Source organism: Vicugna pacos, chromosome 20, assembly GCF_048564905.1.
Source record: "Vicugna pacos chromosome 20, VicPac4, whole genome shotgun sequence".
NCBI lineage: Eukaryota > Metazoa > Chordata > Mammalia > Artiodactyla > Camelidae > Vicugna > Vicugna pacos.
In genome coordinates this window covers 35,598,661-35,616,074 of record NC_133006.1, presented here as the reverse complement: position 1 = coordinate 35,616,074, position 17,414 = coordinate 35,598,661, and the positions used below count along the sequence as shown (strand labels likewise).

General features: G+C 45.8%; 1 protein-coding gene across 9 annotated transcripts in view; it reads left to right on the top strand.

Moving 5' to 3' along the window:
- The window catches only part of PHACTR1 (phosphatase and actin regulator 1), a 466,583-nt gene that overhangs the window by 410,075 nt on the left and 39,094 nt on the right, over window positions 1–17,414 (top strand). For all 9 annotated transcript variants that reach the window (XM_072945660.1, XM_072945664.1, XM_072945662.1 and 6 more), the window contains 2 exons: window positions 12,628–12,878; window positions 14,816–14,972. In XM_072945660.1, the coding sequence (XP_072801761.1) occupies window positions 12,628–12,878; window positions 14,816–14,972 (408 nt within the window). The remainder of the gene's footprint in view (window positions 1–12,627; window positions 12,879–14,815; window positions 14,973–17,414) is intronic.

Here is a 17,414-nt window from a genome sequence, read left to right as displayed (position 1 = left end):
CCCTGGGATAATGGAGAGATGCCACTGGGGTGAGTGTTGCACCTGCCTAGTAAGTCAGGGAAAGAGGACAGTCAGTACGCATGGCTCTGCTCACGGCTCCTGATCCAGCCCCTGGAGCCAGGAGCAGGTCAGAGCGTCTGTGGATCGAGGCCTGGCAACAACCCTGGAGCTGCTGGAGGTGGGAGGGAGCCTGGCTTCTGTGTCTCTTTCCCTCCCTCCCCTCCGAGCCCCATGTTCCTGGAGCTCCTTAGCCTTAGAGTCTTCTGAGCTTGCTTCTCTCCTGGGTGGGGCAGACTCCAAAGGAGAAAGGAGGATATATAAGAAGCAACCTTTCTTTGTCCCCTGGGGTAAATGAGCTTGATCTGCAGATGGAGAGAACCAAAGCCTCTGATGTTTAATTTCCATAAAAATTCAGAGAGAGAAATATACATATCTATGTATATTTCTTTAAATTTTCACATCTTTGATAGGTCTGTACAAACAACCCATTCCCACCGCCTGAAGCCTGAGTGGGCACATGGAAAAGCTCTAAGTGTGTTTCATTCAAAAGTATTGGTTCAGTGGTTTAAACTTTAAAAAAAAATTATACAATTTTTTTTTAAATATCTGCAATAAGCTCTGTGATCTGGTTGGCATCCATCCCGGAATACAGACTTAAAATCCTAATCAGCCTCTGATTTTCTTTCCCATCCTAATTCAGTTGACCAGTTCTGTGTCCTCTGGTTTCCTTCTTAGTAAAATGAAGTGGGATGTGTACCCCTATTGACCCTGAAGGAATGTTAGGAAGGTTCTGAAGGGAGTGAGCTTGAAACAGATCTTCCCTTTCTCTATGAAAGCTGACTTCATACTTCTGGTTACTCATACCAAAAAATTTTTTTAAAATTTTTATTTATTTATTTTTTAATTGAAGTACAGTCAGTTACAGTGTGTCAATTTCTGGTGTAAGGCACAGTTTGAGATTTGCAAATGTTAGCATATATATATATATATGCTATATATATATGTATATATATATATAAATAGATTAAAAAAACAAGTTTCTTCTGTATAGCACAGGGAAGTATATTCAATATCTTATAATAACCTTTAATGAAAAAGAATATGAAAAAAATATGTATTTATATGCATGACTGGGACATTGTGCTGTACCAGAAATCTTGAGGTCACCCTTGACACCTTTCCTTTTCTCATACCCCATGTCTGATTGGGCAGCAAGTCCTATCTCATCTACACTGAGAATACGTCTAGGCTGGGCCCCTTCCCACTGCTGCCACTGCCCATGGTCTGAGCCCCCGTGGTCCCTCCTACCTGGTCTCCTGCTTCCACACCTGTCTCGTCAGTCTGTCCTTGACACAACAGTCAAAGAGATGAGGTTTAGCAAAAATCAGATCATGACTGTTAGTTCTCTAGGGCCACCGTAGCAAAGCACCCCAGACCCAGTGTATCAGGTGGTAGGCAGGCTTCTCTGGAATCAGACAGAAACAGCCAAGAGAAGAGGGAGGAGGGGAGTGAGAGAATATTCTAGGCAGATTAGAGGAAGGAGTGATAACACTGTCTCCAAACAGGTGATGAGATTTTTAATAAGCAGAGACAGGAAGCAGTCATAGAGGGTGAGAGAAATGACGGACAACTGCAATCTGACAGACGTAAGGAGGAACCTAGGAACCACTAGAGAGAATACAGAAGATCTTTTGACAAGATCAGGCTAACAGCTGTCCCAAATGGTTTACTCATGTGCTTCATAAAGAAAATCCCTACAAGTGAGGTTGTCTGCTAAGGACCTGTCCAACCCTGTAACTCCACGTTAGAGATACTGAAGTAGATTGTAAACTCTAATGTGAATGTTTTCTAGAAATACAGTGGTTTTACCTCTTCTGGGATGTTAGTTGTACATCTATGTTAATACAGCTAGTCCAGACCAACAATGGCCAACCAGACCCGAGAAGGCTTCCAGAACCATCTTGAACTCTTAGCAACACTTACTGGGTACTGCATACATTAGCTAGGGGTTAAATTACTACCTGTCAAGAATATTGAAGAAGGAACGATTTCAACATTGGACAGAAGAAATTGAAATCAATCTTTATAATTCTGGCATTCCGTAGTTATCTTTTAGGGCTTTCAAAGAGCATGTATAAAATGTATAAAAACATTTCAGGCTGACAATTACTTTTCTTCATGCGGTCTCCAGGATAACAGGAAATTCTAAAGAATAATTCTTGGTCCTGACCTGGATGATCCTCAGGGTTCCTTTTAGCTTTGACAGTCTGACATAATTACTGCATTGGTTTATGTTAATATTTCCACCTGCAAATCAGTGTCCCGTGATGATCAACAGATGTGCCTTGGTGCCCTAGCAAAAGTGAACCTCTGAATAACTATGTCTTATCTGCTTGAAGTGGCATTTGTTTGAAGAAGTTTGGTATCCTGTTCACTGTATAGTAAATGGCATACATTTTCAAGCAAAATGTGCTTCCAGAGAAAGACTTTCTTGTACTGATGACCATCTCTTCAAAATCTCATGCAATTCTGGTGACACATTTGTCCCTGACTCTTTGAGGCCAGAGTTATCAATCTCTTTAGGTCAGTACTTTGATTTTACAGCATGTATTTATCATCCGTAAGTGGCTGCACATAGGTGGTAGTGTGCAGTTTAGCTGCTATTTTAACGGGCACGATGAGATTTCAGTGCAAGGTAATGTCACCTTGAGCAGGAGAGAGCCTTCCCTGCAAGGCTAGTGAGCAAACTGGTCAGAGGAAGGTTAAAATGAGACTAGATGAATCACTAACATCTTTTGAAGTCTTAAGAGGATGAAAAAGGAAATATATAAAAAAAAAAAAGACAGAATCTGCTTCTGAATTCTTATGTGTACATCAGCAGAAACCTTGCCTTTGCCCCGTGTATCAGTATTCTTTGATCTTGGAAACCATTGTCCAGAATGATTCTGCAAGCTAGAGGAAGTGTTTTAACAAACTAATGGATAATATCCATAATGACTGGTTTATCAGAAATTGCTGGTGTTTAAATACATCCCTTTTTAAAACAGCAACTACCAACATTGACATTTATGAAGCATTATTTTCTGATCTTGCAGCAGCCTGTGCCAGGTAGGGAAATAGGTTTCTCCATTTACCACTTGGGGAACCGAAAGACCAGAATGCTCAACCAGTGAGTGGTTCAGCTGAGACTCAAACATAGGTCTCCTCGCTTCATGTCCTGACTTCCTAGCGCCACCATCCAGCCAAGCAGGACGTAGGGCATTGGCTGATGTCTAAGGAGAAAGTCATGTGGAAAAGCTGCCATTGTGTGGTTCCTCCATCAGACATGGAGGTGCTGTTGGTCAGACTCTGGGTGTCGTATGGTTTTATTCATCACATCCCAACCCCAGACACTATTTCAGAAATGTGGGTCATTGGTCCCTGGAGGGACAGAGAAAGAGATATGAATGAATTTATTTAAATTCATTACCACCATTGGAAAAAAGGCAGCTCAGAACACATTCTCTACTCAGGAAAGCTTCGTCCCCTAGTCTATATATAGAACAGCATCGTTTCCTGCTGACTAAAGCCCACCGAAAACACAAAAGCTCCAATGTTGAGTTTCTTATCTTAGAAGGCTAATCCTAGGCCATGGTAAGACACACAGTGTGTGCCTACTTTCCTAAAATGAAACCGATGAACTGTTTTCTTGGGTTTCAGTGGTTATTTCTGTCATTCTTTCAGCCTCAGGCACTGCAATTTGTAACATAATTTCTCACATGTTTTTAAGCCCCGAGAAGAAAACAGCTGATTGTCCCCTCTCCTCTCCAAGAACTCCTTATAACTCTGTGCAGTGTAAATTACAGAAGCCGTTCCTACTGAAGTTTAATTTCATTTTCGGCATCATATTGGAGGGATTTATAAATTGTCTCTGTCCTTTCAGGAGATTAATGTCTTTTTTTTTTCTTTCATTTTGACAGTAGTTGCATTTGTAATCAGATGCCGGAAAGCAGTGTCCCTTTATGACACGTTTTTCTTTAGCAGTGGTGGTGAAATGGTTCCCAGGTATTTTCCAAGAAGATTAAGGATTTAAAATAGTGATTTTTAATTTCAAAACCTGCCCCTGATTTCCTGCAAGAGAGTCGAAGGTGCTTGAGAATGGGTAATCCCATGCCCAGGGATGAGCCACAGTGTGTACCAGGCATCAGCTATGGCCATGTGGTGGAGATAAAGTGATGGTTATAAAGGTCCTTTGAAAAGGGGCCAACTGTTGTAATGACCGAGTCATTGTAGATGTCTTGGCATTCGTTTCTTGATGAATTATTAAAAATAAAATGCCTCTCCCTCACCAGTAATGAACATGGAAGGTAAAACAGTCTCTTAATTTTCAAAGTCTAGGGATTTCTCAGAAGCATGTGACTGTTTAAATGGTAGGAAATTGTGGATGGGGACCTGAGGGGTGCCATTGTGTTCTCAATTTATGTGTCTCCTACTTGGTTTAGTAGATTCAAAAAAGAGAGTTGAATTTGCCAGAAAGAAATTAAATGTTATTCTTGATGGAGACAGGACCAAGGGGAGAGAATATAGCTTTTCACTTCCCCGACAAATCATGGGACAGAGTGAAGGAGTCTGAAATGTGTGCTTTTTACCAATTTAGGACTGCCGTCTTACTCTCAAGCTTTCTGAATCCTGTTTTTGTGTGTCTCTTGTAAATAGCAGGCCTCCTGTTTTAGATAAACTTCTGTTCTTCCTGACTTACTCATTTTTTTTCTCATGAAGGTAGATATTCAGGCACTTCCATCCTCTGGAGAATGGGGAGAAAGGACAAAACAAAGTTCACATCCTCACAAACTTAGCTTTCAGTGGAGGAGACAGATCGTACACCAGTGAATGTGTTATATGCTGGGTATATACGTGTATACACTGCAGAAGATACAAACGGGAGTGGGAGCGGGTGATGGTGATGCCGTTCTGCCCTCAAGGAACTACATCATTAACGTGGCCACAGTAAACCCCCGGCATCTCTTCTTACTGATGACACGCCATCACCCAAGGCTGGATTATCCAGCTTGGTGGTCATCCTCTCCTCTCTCTCATATCCTGTTCTCTCTGCACACCTCCTCACCCCAGCCACGTGCTACTCACACAGACACTGTTGTACCACCCAGGTCTAGATTTCAAACCTGTCTCTGTCCCATCAGAGCCTCCAACCTGGGGGCTCTTCCCAGCAAAACTCACAGCAAAAGAGGAATTGAGTTCTGTGAGCATCTGTTGTCCTTGCTTTTCATTATCCAGGTAATTATTTTATTTGGTGTTTTTCTTTTGAATTTGGGGTGCAAACTGCACTTTATAGTCAGCATGTCCACAGACAAGGAAATAGTGACACCGGGGGTCCTCTGGGAGAGGGCAGCGTGCTTCATGGAGCAAGCACAGGCCCTGGAGCGGGAAAACCCAAGTCCATATCCCTGCTGTGGTCACAGACAAGCGGCCACTTATTTCCTCAGAAACGCGATGTCCTCGTCCATAACATCAAGATAATAACGGTACCCTACCTAACTTTGCAAGTTTTTGTGAAGGTTAAATGAGATCATGAACATGTACGAAGCACTGCGATAGGACCTGCAAAGGCCCACTTGTGTTAGCTGTTGTCGCTTTTTTGAAGGATGCTCTTCCCCTCTGCCCTGATCCGTGGAGCCCCTGGTATATTTTGTTAATGGAGTGGAAACACTCCAACGTGGTGCAGCGGGCCAGCGGGCCAGTGAGTGTCATGAAACGCTCTCAGCTCTTTGCATGTTCATCCCTATTATGTTTCTCAGGAAGATTATACCCTTTGAAGCTACCTGGACAGGGAACAGAATCTCATCTTTTCCCCACCCTGGAGAATAATGTAGGTTCTTTGGTGTTAATTTAACTTCATGGTAGAACGCCATATAAGAAGAAACCTTCTGGATCTCATTTAGCCCAGATACCTCCCCTTACAAAGCAGCTTAACCCTGGACAGTCCTCACTGGAGCGCCTGACAGCCTGTGGATGTAGAGCTGGAAAATGCAGTGACCTTAAGCTCTCTCTGTTACACCTTCCGTGCTCACACCGTCCTGGGATGGGCGGCACGTGGCATTCTTCCTTAGACAGATCTCTCTGTGCTTATCTCTTTAAATTATCTTCTTAGGAAGAACTCTCTTTCACTATTTCCACAACTTTCACTCTCCTTCCATAGGATACTTTCCCTGCACAGCAAGACATCTAAGGGTCAGGGGTGACTGTTTATTGAATTAAATGATAGAAAATGTATTGATTCCTAGAGACTTGAAATATTTGATTGACTTTTCCGTCAGTTCCAAAAACATGTACAAAAATGGGGCTGGGATATGAAGACAATTGATCATCAGCCTCTGTCTTTGAAAGGCTGACAGTCACTGAGGGCAGGAGAGAAGTGCTTCGATGTGTCATTACAGTGTTATGTGACATGCTGTTACAGAGGTGGGCACAGACTGTGGGAGCCCAGAGAAGGGACTGATTTCCACTGGAAAATTAGAAAAGGCTGCTCAGAGGAAATGGCACTGGCGCTCTCCCTGAGGATGGATGGGATGCTCCAAACTCGGAGGGAGCAGTTCTGAGGCGGAGTGATGGCAGGAGCAGGGGGAGGAGGCAGGAAAGCTCCCGGGTACTTGGGAAGTGGGGAGTGGCCTGCCGCGCAGGAACACCGGGTGCACGGTGAGGAAAGGAACAAGTGAGATTGGAAGGAATTAGGGGGCCAGATTCTGAGGTGCTCCCCCCCCCCAGTCCATTCCAAAGAGGGTGAGGTTTATCCAGCTGACAGTGAGACCCTTCAGAGGTCTTTTAGTTGGGAGAGTTACATGTTCGGATCTGTTTCACAGCAGGAGGGAGTGAGCCGGGTGATGATGAGGAGAGAAAGCTGTGGAAAGAGAGTTAAGGTTGGAAGTCTCTGCAGGGCTCTGCTTCTGCCCAAGCCGTGCTAGAGTGACAGCGGCGTGAGATCAGTCCCCTCGGCCCTACTGCCGCAGTTCAGTGACGCCTGCACCCCCTTGCTGTGACCACGGCCACGTGCCTCATTTTTCTTCTCCAAGATGGGGGGATAACGGCAATACTTACCTAATAGGGTGGTTGGGAGGCTGAAATGAATCCACCCCCAGCACTGTGTGAGCATTTAAAGTGTTAGCTTTCATCACCGCTATGTGCAGTGGTCCAGGAGGAGTTAGGGAGGCCCCATCTAGGAGGTTAGAATGAGGGGCTCCATGTTGACCAGCTGTTTTAGTTCCTAGTCACCCACAGGGAAGAGGAACAATGAGCACAACCCCGGTGCAATGAGACCCGTTTGGATTCCAAGCAGACTAAATCCTTAATCCCCGAAGAGTGTTGACGCGAACGGTCTAGAATAGATCTGATTACGTGAGTCAGCTTTTCCTCAGGGACTTTGGCAGGTACTCTGGAAGATGTGGTGACTCTTTCAGGGCACTTGTGGCTTGTCATTTCATAAATCACTAATCTGGGCAACGTAATGAAAAAAGCTGCTTCCCTCGAATCAGTTTGGAGCTCTTGCCTTAATCGGGTAGTGACTCAGAACTAGAGCAGGGGTGCAAATAACGTACTCAGTGGACCTGTAAATAGCAGATTGTGGGCACGGCCCCCAGAGTGCCAGCCTGAGACGGCACGTCAGAGTTCCAGAGATGGGATCTGGGCAGTTCATCATTCAGGGAATACTGCAAATTCCTGATAATTAGTGCTCAACTTGCATTAGAGGAGACTCACGTGGTACAGATCTGAGAATGCAGCAAGTAGCGAAGCCGTTGTGGATACTCTAGGCCAGTGGTTCCCAAATGGGCAGTTTTGCCCCCCAGAGGACATTTGGCAATAACTGGTGACATTTGGGGTTGTCACACCTGGAGGAGATGAATCACGAGCAGCTAGTGAGTAGGGACCAGAGATGCTGCTAAGACATCCTACAACACACAGGACAGCCCTCACCACAAAGAACTGTCTAGCCCAGACTGTCAGCCACGCCGAGCCTGAGAGACTCTGGCTTAGGCCAACACTGAACCAAAATAAGATAACTACGTCATCAGTGGAACACAAAGTGAGTTTAAGACAAGTGTTTTGAAAGTTTAATAGACGCGTATTTATTTTAACATAAGTTGTAAACACATAACGTGAAACCAGTGATTACAAAGATATTATTGCTTAAGATGAGGCTGAATTAGTATTTAAGTTTTTTTATGTGTTGACTTTAAAATGTAAGGTAAATGATAGTATAAATGGACTTCAAAATACGGCTCACACAAAAAAGCTAACAAGTGTGGGATGACGGAGGTTAGAAAACATTGGTTTGGACCAGCGGTCAAAAAACTTTCTGTAAAGAACTGGGTAGTAAATATCTGAGGCTCTGTTGGAACTTCTCAGTGCTGCCATCTTGGTGTAGAAGTCACCATGACAGTAAGTAAACAGATGGGTCCCTTCCCCATCCTGACCATTCTAAACCCAGTCTAGGATGCATCCTTTCAAGTCACTGCCCCAGTTGAGGCCCGACTCTGGCAGGAGAGGACCCTATTGCTCACCCTGGTTAGTAAGATTTTAAATATTTATAAAGTAATGGTGCCTGTTTTGTGCCTGTGTTGACAGTGCCTGGTGTTTCCTTCGTGTTGCAGGTGTAGGGTTAGTGGGGTTTGTTTGTAACTGAAATGAGCGGTCTTACAAGTATCACGATTTGATTTTGGGGCACAGCATATTGACACAGAGTGAGTTCAAATTCCGACTCCTGCTTTTTCTGCCTGTGCCCTCCTGGACCTATTAATTACCCTCTCAGAGGCTCCATTTCCTGCCTAGTAAAGTGAGGATAATGACACCTCTCCTGCAGGGTGGTTATAATGATGATATGAGATACTGGATGTGGAAGTTTCCAGAACAGTGGGCGACATTCAGTAAATGTTCCCCTTTATTCACTCCCGCCTTTCCTTCTCTACCTCGGTTCTTGCGTATATTTGATCCTATCCATGAAGCCATTAATAAAAGTGCCAATCAGGGCAGGGACACCTGTACTCTGCAGCACACCACCGGATGCCTCCCTGAAAATTAAAGAATGATCTCTTCATTAATACTCTTCGAATATGACTTGTCAACCACTCACAAATGCATCTAAAGTGTCCGTGATTCCAGCCCATCTTTCTTTCATTCAGCAAGAACAATAAACAATGAGTGTCCACTTAGTGTCGGCCAGGGTGCCCAGCACCTGCTGCAGACCTGAAGAAGACAGGGTCCCTGCCCCTCGAGGCACCTACACTTGGTTGGGGAGGGGAAGCTAGTAAGCAAATAGGTATTCCCAGTTTTCAAGGTTGTGAAATCTCCCGAGAACATAGGCAAAGTGTTGTCTGAGATGAGAACTAAAATTTAAATAGAAATGAACAAGGTGAAGTGGGGGGTGGGAGCACACTCCAGGGCAAGAGCGCACAGTGCGATGTTGCATGTGTCCGAGGGGTGAGTTGTGTGGGGATGGAGGTGGGGCAGGGGGATGAGGCTGGGTGAATAGCACGGGTCACATTGTACAAGGCGTCGCTTGTCAGGCTGTGTGTGAACTACCGCTCCCAGGCTAATGATTTTCACTCTTCTTTTGTAGTGAGACCTTTTATGTAGAGCAGGGCTTCTGAGTGGCAATTCCGTTACAGAAAACCGATCGGGCTGGGTGGTGGGGAGGAGAGGCCAGATACAGTCAGGGGCTACATTTCAGCTGATTTCGTCCTTTGCTGTGAATAGTGTAGCTGGTAATGTGGATTTTCTGGGTTTTCCACGTGTCTCACTCTTGGAGCGCTGAGTTCATAGACTAGGCAGACTTTCCGAGTTCTAACGGGTGAAATGGTTCTGTCTGAGTTTCTGAACGTTGTTCTGATGACAGTCTGGAAAACAGATTGACATGGAGAGTACGTGGAAACCATTTGGAAGGGGAGGCCCTTTGTTTAAATTACAAGTGAGGGGCTCCCTTGAGGCTGTGCCAGTGGGACACTTCATCTGCACCAGCCCTCATGAAAAAAATACAACTTAACCCAATTTTGCCCAAGGAAAGTGAGGCTCGGAGAAGTTAATAATCTGCCCAGTGTCAGGAGGTAGTAAATGACAAAACTCAGACTTGGATCTGTGTCTTGCCTCCTCAAACTGAGGCCCCATCCGAACCTTGCCAGCCCCCTTCTCGGCTAACTCTTCTGCGCTCCTGTGTCTTTTCTTGCTGTCCGGTGCTCCTCCGGAGTTACCAGGCGTGTGGGCTAGCTGGGTATTTGTCTTCTTCCCTCTCAGCAATTTTTCCTAAGCCATAGTCGGCAGTCAGTGGATATTGATTAACAGAATATTTTAAAACCCTTTTGGTGAGTTTGGTGAGTTTTCACCTAGCTTGCTGGAAAATACCTTCTTTGTCCTTCTGGAAACTAGATATTCTGTCACGTGCTCGATTCACACTCAGGAAGATGAATGGGTTGGCCAGGTGAGGTCTCTGGCAGTCGCTGGTCACTATGACTGGTCACCATGGTAGCACTCTATGTAGGACCTGCCCAAGGGACCTCATAATCCCCTTCTACTCAAGGCCTCACACTTCCTGTGTATCTTGGAGGGAGGAGAAACCACAGTCTCCTCTTCATCACAGACTACCTGTGAAGCTGAGTTTCTTATCTTCCTTTGCATAATATTTCTCTCTCCATCCTCTTGAGGCAGCTTGGAGCCTTCTACCTTAAGGAATGCTTACGCTTTCTGGTTTCCAACTTTTATTTCCTCAAAAGATTCTTCCCACCAGATAAGGATATCTCTTGGCTTCTTTTCATCCCCGCTCCTGTCATGTCCCCACTTCTGTGCGTTTGCAGGAGACATACATGGGGTGGGGAAAAGGCAGGGATGGGGCAAAATATGAGCCATGGAATTATATTTTTGCCTCTTTCATCCGTAATTCCCTTAACACCCAATGTAGAAATCCAAGCAGGGTTGGAACCCAGGGAGTATCATCGTCTGATGGAAGGGCCATCTTGTGAGGTGGGTCAGTAATTCCCCTATCAGTCACCTCTCAGTCAGCTATTATATTTGTCACCCGGAGACCATCTGTTATGTGTTCCATCTAGCTTCTCTCACTGCCATTGTATTAAATTTAAGTAGAAAATGGACTCCTTAACCTGCTAATATCTAATGAAGATGCTGCATTTTTGTAAATATGTGATTTAATCTTAATGGTTGAAGGTTGGGTTTTTTTTTTAAAGTTAATTTAATTCATTGCCTTGAACATCATAGCTCATAAACATGTTGACTAGATTTTCCATTTGTGTCCCTAAAGAGTTACATGAAAAATACAAAGAGAAAAACAGCCCTTTGGAAACAATAGGAGGAGGAAAATTAATTGAATTTAAATTAGACCTAGCAATCAGTTAAAACATAATTGAAAGTTTTAAAGGAGACCTGGCATGCATTCACATGTCGTGAGTAAGATTTTTCTTTTGGATAAGAAGTTGTTGCCGTAGAGGATAACCTTCTGCTTCATTTCCTTATGCATGCCAAACACTTTTGGTTGGTAAAATGCATTCAGTTTCCTATGTTTAGAAATTCCTTAAATGAAAGACGTAAATTCCACTACCAGTTAATCTGAAAAAGAATTATAAAATTTAGCTATGTTTCTGGCTCCGTTGTTCTTGCTGGACTTCATTCAGAGCTGGTCATAAAAAGGATTCCAAATTGCTGTAGGAACCTAGGATAGACTCTATTAAGAAAATAACTATTTTCTTTATGTTTGATGACACACGTTTCCTGATTTTCTTACATTGAACTTGTATGACTTTTATTGCGAACCAGATCATTTTTAATTAAAAATATATATTTCATCTGAGTTGGCTCAACCAAAGGATTAAAACCAAGAATATTATCATCGTTGCTCCTTAGAACATTGACCTGCTGACAAACCAGACGGGCACCACCTGTGTCTCCTGAGGGTCTGGCTTTGTCCTTGGGAGAGAACTTTGTCTGAATTGACCCTGACCATGTCCACCCTGCTGTCATGCTTGGTGGTCCAGCCTGGTGGTTCCACCTCTTCTCTTTCTCTGCATCTCCATCTGTGACGTTTCAGTCTCTCCCACACTCAGCCCTGACCACTCATGCTGTAGAGCTCTGCAGGCTGGACCCTCTTGCAGCATCTCTTTCCTGAATCTCCAGCTTCATCATCAAATTAATCCTTTTACTCTTCCTGTGAAACATGTGAGTTGCATAGGAACCTTCCTTCAACCACTGGAGTTATCACTCTTAATCAGAAATTTAAAATTTTATTTAAAAAATTTTTTTAATTGTGGCAAATAAACAGCACATAAAATTTACCATCTTCTGCATTCTGCAGTACACAGTTCAGTGGCATTTAAGTACAGTTTCATAATTGTGCTACCATCACCACCATCCATCCACAGGGAATTAGAATCCTTGTTCCCTGTTCCGTGCTGCTCCCTCCATCAGGGTAACTGCCGTCCTAACACATTTGGCTGTAAGATGAGAAGTGAGGCTTGAATTGCCCAGTAGACCTTTTGCCTCTTAGGACGGGACAGCTAAGTTTTAAAAAGGTCGTATTGCATTGACATGACGCCTTAGCTAGAATGAATGTCTTCTTTTCTCCTTCTCTTTCAACAGCTCTGAGCAGCGGGTTCCCTGTTCTACTTCCTACCACAGCTCTGGTTTGCACTCGGGTGACAGTGTCACCAAAGCAGGACCTCTGGGCCTTCCGGAAATAAGACAAGTGCCAACTGTTGTGATTGAATGTGATGACAATAAAGAAAATGTGCCTCATGAGTCAGACTATGAAGACTCTCCTTGCCTGTACACGAGAGAAGAGGAGGAGGAGGAGGAAGAGGATGAGGATGACGACAGCTCCCTGTACACTAGTGGGTGCATCTGCCTCCTCCCCGGGGGTGGGGGGGGCGGGGCTGGTGGGAAGAGCTGCCCACCCTTGTGGGTTCTAGTCCAAGGTCTGGTGGTACTGTTTCTTCATGAGTAAAATGAAAGAGTGACTATTCTCTAAACAGCCTCAGAGCTCCAAAAATGCAACACCATGCTACCGTCTCCTGCCTCTTCAGATGTGTGTCTCTTTGATTGCTTCCCTTGGGATGCAACACCCCCATCAATTAAAAAAAAAAGGCTGGGGGCACCTTAAAATTCAATTTGAGTCTACAGAATGCTCCATAGTGCTGCTAAGCATTGTATATGGAACAAATTCATTTTTACGCCTACCTCAACCACTTTAGAAGGCCTGAATTTAAATTTCTTCTTTAAGGCCTTGAAATGTGCTAAGAGACAAGAGAAAAAATGATGAAAGCCACGTTGAAAATCTATCATTCTGGCTTTGAGAAGCAAATAGATTTTAGTTAAGTGAATATAGGCTGATATTTGGTCAACTTTTTAATACGTGAACTTACGTAATAGTAACGTTTTACCGACAACGTGCCTGACAGTGAGCTAAGATTTTATTCTCTTGTCTACACCTTACAGCACCCAGTGGCATAAACTACTGCCCCATTTTACAGGTGAGGGAAGGAAGTGGAGAGGTGAGGGACTTGCCCAGAGCCTCACACCTACTAAGTGGCAGCGCTGGGATTTGGAGCTGCCGGTGTCTCATTCCAAAGCCCAAGTTCTAAAACCAGCGGAAGGAGAAGGAAGACAAGCCCTTTCTGTATGAAATCCAAAGGAGGCCCCTGAACTTGCTGCCTCCCTGTCCCTTCCTCTTGCTTTACAGCTCCCAGACCTGGGATAGCTGGACTTGAGCTTTGCTTACGAGTCCAGGTGCGCCATGAAATGAGTAGAACAGCATCAAGGAGGGAGCCACGGAGGGGAGCCACGTGCCCCCCGAGCTGTTACCCAGGAGCTGTTACCCAGCCTCCGCTTACCATTTCTTGCCCAGAGAATGGAACTCTTCGCACCAGGATTTCTCAGCCTCGGCGCAGGCGGCACTTTGGACCACATGCCTCTTCCTCATGGGGGCTGGCCCGTGCATCGTGGGGTGTTTATTGGCATCCCTGGCCTCTGCCCACTGGATGCCAGTAGTGACCCCCCTGCCAACCCCAGTTTAACAACCAAAAATGTCTCTAGACTTTGCCAAGTGTCTTTGCCTAGGGAAGTGGGAGGGGGTCGTTCCTGATTGAGAATCATGGATTTATCCCAGGTGTAAGGAAGCTCTGCCCTTGGTGCTCAGAACCTCTTATGTTTGAAAGATAAACAACCCCAGAATATGGCCTGTTTCAGTGACCTCACTCCCTCTCCTGCGCTGCACTGACCCCACTTCGTCTGCCTGACTTTACTTCCCGCCACCATCCCCAGCTCCACTGTAGCTGATGTCTTTTGTCTCCCAGGATTCCCTGGTTCATCTGTCACCTCCAGCCTTTCAGACGTGCAGATGCCTGCCAGCCTATATTCTGTTTGCCTCCATTATCCTGCAAGTGCCAGCCCCTCCTCCTCCTCTGAGAAGCCTTCCATAATTACCGAAGGCCTTTGTCCCTCCTCTGCCCGTTGCGTTCTGTTTTGCACTCCACGGACTGTCCTGCCCCCTCTTTGTGATGCTGTCCGCATGCTGGGGGGCCTGTGGAGCAGAGATCCAATCACAGGCTCCCCGTGTGCCCGTCACATGCCCAGCATGCTGCAAGGTAGAGATGATATGCTGATTGCAGGAAGTATATGCAAGTATCCTCTGACTGAGCTCTTGACCACTGTCTGGTGTTGGGCCATGGTGTATGTCTCCCTGCCTGTCACTTTGTGGCCCTTGGTCAGCCCCATGGGAGCCCAGGCAGGTTTGTGACAGCCTGACTAACTCGTCCCTCCCCTCCTGCAGGCTCCCTGGCCATGAAGGTGTGCAGGAAGGACTCCTTAGCCATCAAACTCAGCAACAGGCCTTCCAAGCGAGAACTGGAAGAAAAGAACATCCTTCCGCGGCAGACGGATGAGGAGAGGCTGGAGCTGAGGCAGCAGATCGGCACCAAGCTCACCAGGTAGGACCGCAGAACCACTGGCTCTGCAGATTTCAGTAGAAGAATTCAGTCCCCATCCTCAAATCAGACCTGAGTGTCTCTTGAGCAGCTGCCTACAGAAAAAGTCAGTGGAAAACATTTCTTCTCCAGGGCTGCTCCTATGGTCCCCTCTTCTTCACTTACCAAAATCTTGGACATTTCACTTGATTAAAGGTTCAGGGAGAAGCTGAGAGGCAGACTTCCAGGGAGAACAACCACCTGTAGGAAAAGCACCATCATCCAGTAGAACTGAGGACACACACAGAGGCACTGTGGTTTGGTTAAGTTTTCCAAAGCAATCAAATAAATGCACTTTCTGTTAGATTGTGCAGCTAAGAGGTCAGTGGTGGGAAAAGATGCATCTTTACTGAGTTGTGACTTCTGGAGTGATTGTCTTTATGTGTGGATATTACAGGTGTCTGCAAAGCAGGATGTCATATTAAGGTTAAACACCTGTGTGTGTAATAGTACCCTAGGACATCTTTATATGGCGTTAGCTAGCATTTGCAGCATGCTATTTGCCAGACATTCTTCTAAATGTTGTATGTGTATTAATTCATTTAATCTTTGAGCTTCCCTATGAAATGGACCTTTCTGTGCCCATTTCATGGAAAAGAACACCAGACAGACAGAACCTGAGTTACGTGCATAGTGTCGTACAGGATGGCTCTGGAGCGCCCCCTCTTGACCATACATTATGCCGCCGCTCTGTAATGACATTCACCCCGTGAGTCCCCACTTTGGCCCTGTGCTCGGGGTTCGGATCCAGTGTGTAGAGGTCTCCCTCTCCCCGCTTTCCTCCCGACACTCCCTCTGCCTGCCGCAGAGCCTCGTGTAAGTCACTTACTCTCTCCACCCGTGTTTCTGCCTCTGTAAGATGGGGTGGTTGGTGTAAGAATTAAACAGTGTAAGTAAAGCATTTAAAACCGTCCCTGCCCCAGAGTACACCCTCAATTATCTGCTGTTATTTCATTTTCTCCTTCCAGCAGCCCAGTCAAGTCACTTTCATTGTCAGCTTCATCAACGCACGTGAGGAAATGGGTGCATAAAGAAGTTATAGGGGCACGGACATCATCCAGCCGTGTGCCGCAGTTCCTCGCTCCCACCTGATTTACTTTGTCACCTAAGGGCAGCTTCTCTTTCTCGTAATTCACTTGGTTTCCTCCTTCAGGCTGTTGTTTTAATGGTACAGGGCTGTGCAAAACGGTCAACACTGGTGGGTGATTTGACCTTGTGATACGTGGTCTTTCAAGTTACAGAATGAAAAATCTAACTCTCTCTCTCTGATTGAATTTGGTACCACATCCACACCTTGGACATCCGATCTCTCTTACTACCTCAGTGATTACTCACCGCACTCTAGACAGCCTGTCCCATTGTTGAAGAGCCCGATTGTTAAACACCCTTCCTTCTATTGAACTGAAATCTCTGTCCATGGGTCTCCCACCCATTGGTCTTACTCTCTTCTCTCGGCAGCTACTCAGTGCCTCAGCCCTTCTCTTAACATGCATGCTTTCAGGTACTTGGAGACAATGGTCCTTGCTCCCCAAACCTCCTCCCCCAACCCCCCCCCCCACATAGAGCCAGATCTCTCTGGGGCTGGGTGGAGTGGGTGTATGTAATTCTAGGCTGCTTCCTGCACCAGCTCGTTCAATTTTACAACCAGTACAAACAGGACTGTCCTTTGGGGGACTAGAAAAAAGAGAAGGAGCAGATCCTGGACCCAGTCCCCCTTCCCAAAGTTCAGCTCCACCCCTGAGTGTGGGCGTCCTTTCTGCTCATTCTTTCCCCTGCTTCCCATTTCCCCAGCTTTGCTGCAGCATAAGCAGAGCCCCAGGGTTGTGGGGGAAATTGAGAACTTCTCTACAGGTGTACGTGAGAAGCCAGCCCATCTGGCTGCCCAAGGCGGCATCTTCTGTGGAGAGAGAGACAAAGGTGGGAGGTACAGAAAGCAGACGTGTGCAGCTGGCTGCTCTGCTTGTTCACCGTAGAGCTGTTCTACCTGGAGGAAGCTGACAAAGTGAAAAAGGCTATAGTTGTCCCAGAACGTACTCCTAAAAAGAGACAGCCCAGTTTCTCGTGCCTCACATACGGCCAGCATGAGTGCCCGGCGATGGCAATGACAAATCCCAGAGGTGGGAAGAGACATAGACCATCCCTGCCCTGAAAGAACTCTGCATCTGAAGTCTGAGCCTTGTGAATCAACCATTTCCAACCCTTCTTCTAACAACACTTCAGTACTGCTTAGGAGTCATGAAATCCACGGAGGTTTCACCATAGCAGACATCTGTACCCACCCCTCGTTCGCCCTGATCAGCAGAAGGACACACTGACCAGGCTGAGAAAGACGGAGGTAGAGAGGGCGGGGTCGGGAACGTACAAGGTACTGAGCTCTGAATCCATTTTGTCTTTGTTCCCTGTTTC